General features: G+C 44.0%; 1 protein-coding gene across 5 annotated transcripts in view; it reads right to left on the reverse strand.

Annotated features, from left to right (window-relative positions):
* Positions 1–1,174: 1,174 nt before the first annotated feature.
* LOC123184315 (transcription initiation factor TFIID subunit 6) overlaps positions 1,175–2,784 on the reverse strand; it is a 6,891-nt gene continuing 5,281 nt past the window's right edge. For 4 of the 5 annotated variants that reach the window (XM_044596467.1, XM_044596479.1, XM_044596487.1 and 1 more), the window contains exons 11-12: positions 2,149–2,260; positions 1,175–1,957 (exon numbers count right to left, since the gene is read on the reverse strand). In XM_044596467.1, coding sequence (XP_044452402.1) covers positions 1,575–1,957; positions 2,149–2,260 — 495 coding nt within the window. In that variant the 3' untranslated portion in view covers positions 1,175–1,574. The remainder of the gene's footprint in view (positions 1,958–2,148; positions 2,261–2,784) is intronic. The other variant, XM_044596472.1, reaches the window with a different exon arrangement.

Consider the following 2,784-nt stretch of genomic DNA (forward strand, 5'->3'; position numbering starts at 1 on the left):
TACACGACTTTCTCCACTCGCACCATAATCAGAAAATATTTGTCAAAAAATATCCTTGCCTTGTTGTCCCTTTTTCCTCTTTTCTTTTTTTGCATGTCGAAACGTGGCAACCTTTTTTCTGATCCATCAGAATTAGCATGTCCGCAAAAGCATCCTCATCCTTGGTGACAATGAGAGGTAGACATGGGCAGGTCTTATAGTACTCTTTTCTTGTATTCTCTTATTTATGGAACATGTTGTTACATGAAGAAATATCCAAGTTGGGGGTGACACAATATGATAAATGTTTCCTTCAAATTAAGTGTAGTAGAGTGAATTTTCAGTGCGTGTAGGAATCCTTCAAAGTTGCATGAAGTTTTCATGTGCCTCATTAACATTAGTAGCTAAGAATTAAATCGAGGACCAATATCCGAAAATTGTTTGGTAGAGTGATAATCGAAAGAATAAAAGCTAGAACGCATTTTCCTACGAAGATGAAGCCGGAACTGAATAATGACACCCACCGCAAAGTAGTAGGTCGAAGTCCTCCAGTCGAGCGAGTTTGGCTTAGAGTGTAGGATAAGTCCATATCTATCCATCTCCATCTCCGTCACCATCTTCATCTCTCCGACCCCCGAGAAACAAACGAAGAAAAGGTAGGTGATGACTAGGTAGGTGAGCAATCTATTTTGTTGCCATCACACCTTTTTTTTCTTTTTTTGAACATCACACCCTTTTTTCTATCACCACACGTCATGTTTGATGCAAGCATGGTAACCTACGTGTCGGTTTGTATGTATGTCCAGCAGGGGGGGAAAGCAACTCTTTTCATTTTGAAATGGAAAAACAGGAATTCTTGCCTTGTACTGCACTGCAAAAATGCACCAGACATATACGGAAAATGTGATTTCCTTTCTACTGGATTTTATTTGGACTAGGCCTGGGCCTGGGGTTTTATTTGGGCTGGGCCTGAGCCTGGGCCTGGGGTTTTATTTGGGCTGGGCCTGAGCCTGGGCCTGGGTCTGGGTTTTATTTGGGCTGGGCCTGAGCCTGGGCCTGGGGTTTAATTTGGGCTGGGCCTGAGATGATGCAGATTGCCTACTTTTTTTCAGACAACATAAGTTGCACATAGAATAGAACAGGAAAAAAAATGAACTACTGGAGGAAATAGTAAAATGACTCAAGAGATCAGCAGTTACAAAAGAAAAAAATATTACACTTGCAATTAGACACTGAGCCACTAGTAAATTATACTTCGCAGTGGTAAAGCTGCTGCCTTGTGACCATGAGGTCACGGGTTCAAGTCCTGGAAACAGCCTCTTACAGAAATGTAGGGAAAGGCTGCGTACAATAGACCCAAAGTGGTCGGACCCTTCCCCAGACCCTGCGCAAGCGGGAGCTGCATGCACTGGGGCTGCCCTTTTTTTTTTTAATGGGAGTCACCTAGCATTACATCCCGAGATTTCTTCAATCGTCGACTGACGCTGTGTTTCAAGCAAGAAATCCCAGTAAGAGCTTACTAACAGTAGAAGTGTACAACAATGAAGGTTACATTACATCCTCCCTTAGCCTATCATGCATACATTATTACCTTTCTACAGGAAGATGGATAGCTCCGGTGGCTGGATGAACGAGAAGATGGCTTCACCGAACACCTCGTGCAGCGACCCCAGGAGATGCCCGGCGTCTTGGTCCTCCTTCCAGGCCTGCCTCAGCACTGTGGAGACCCTTTGCGCGTGGTTGTTTCCCTGGTCTCTCCGGATCGCGCCTGCTGTTGTCATGCTTTCTACCTTCTGTCCGGAGGATGAGGCTTGCATCATGCTGGGGTTGGGTAGCTGGGCGGAGAACCCATCCATGCTTCCTGGCATGTTTCCTGCCACTGTAGCTGCTGAACCCATGGGACTCATTGATACGTCCGACGCCATCTTCTTCAGAGGTGGCTGAGACGCAGAGAGGTCTGTACTAGACTTCCGTTTATCTGAAATTTCCACAAGAACATTAATACCATTATTTTCACATTTTAACAATTTCGACATTTTGTGCATAAACCATGCATCCAAGAGCAGGTAGTAAATCCATTGCAGGAATTTCAAAATACACCCATGGTGAGGACTTTCGTTGGATTTAGTGACAAGTGATACATCTACAGTAAATATAATGAGCACTTACTTGGGTTGTTTGTTGCAACTCTGCTATTACTCCTCAGAAGTGGCCGAGTTGGCGGAGAGAGCAAATTAGGAAATAACTTAAGCCGCTCATACAAGCATTTGCCTGCAGCACACTGAAAAATGGATCGAGGAGTAAGCAACATAAATAGCCATTGGCAGGTGCAACCATAAGGTAGTGAACATAAATTGGTAAGTAGCTAAAAAATCAGGAGTTGGGGCACAGGCAGTAAAAATGAAAGGTTTTCTCTTTACTAGCCCACAGTCCCACACCACATGTAACACAAAACCCTATCTCTATTCAATCTCATTACTCCTAATGAGATCTGACAAGAGGGGGGCCCATGTCAATTTAGTGGTGGACCTAAGCCTTCTCAACTTTTCCATCTGCCTGGCACCATATTCAGTACTTCCTCCATCCGGAAAAATGTCCCAAGCTTGTTCTTCAAATGGATGTATCTAGCACTAACTTGGTGCTAGATACATTCATTTGAGGGACAAGCTTTTTCGGACGGAGGGAGTACCATCTTGCACCTGGTGTTAACTTTTTTGTCTAAGTAGGTGTGGGTCAGTGCAAAAAAATGAAATCAAACTTGTTTCTGAAATGCACCATATTCAGTAGCATCTCACACTTCTTCTC

This window comes from Triticum aestivum, chromosome 1A, assembly GCF_018294505.1.
Source record: "Triticum aestivum cultivar Chinese Spring chromosome 1A, IWGSC CS RefSeq v2.1, whole genome shotgun sequence".
Lineage (NCBI taxonomy): Eukaryota > Viridiplantae > Streptophyta > Magnoliopsida > Poales > Poaceae > Triticum > Triticum aestivum.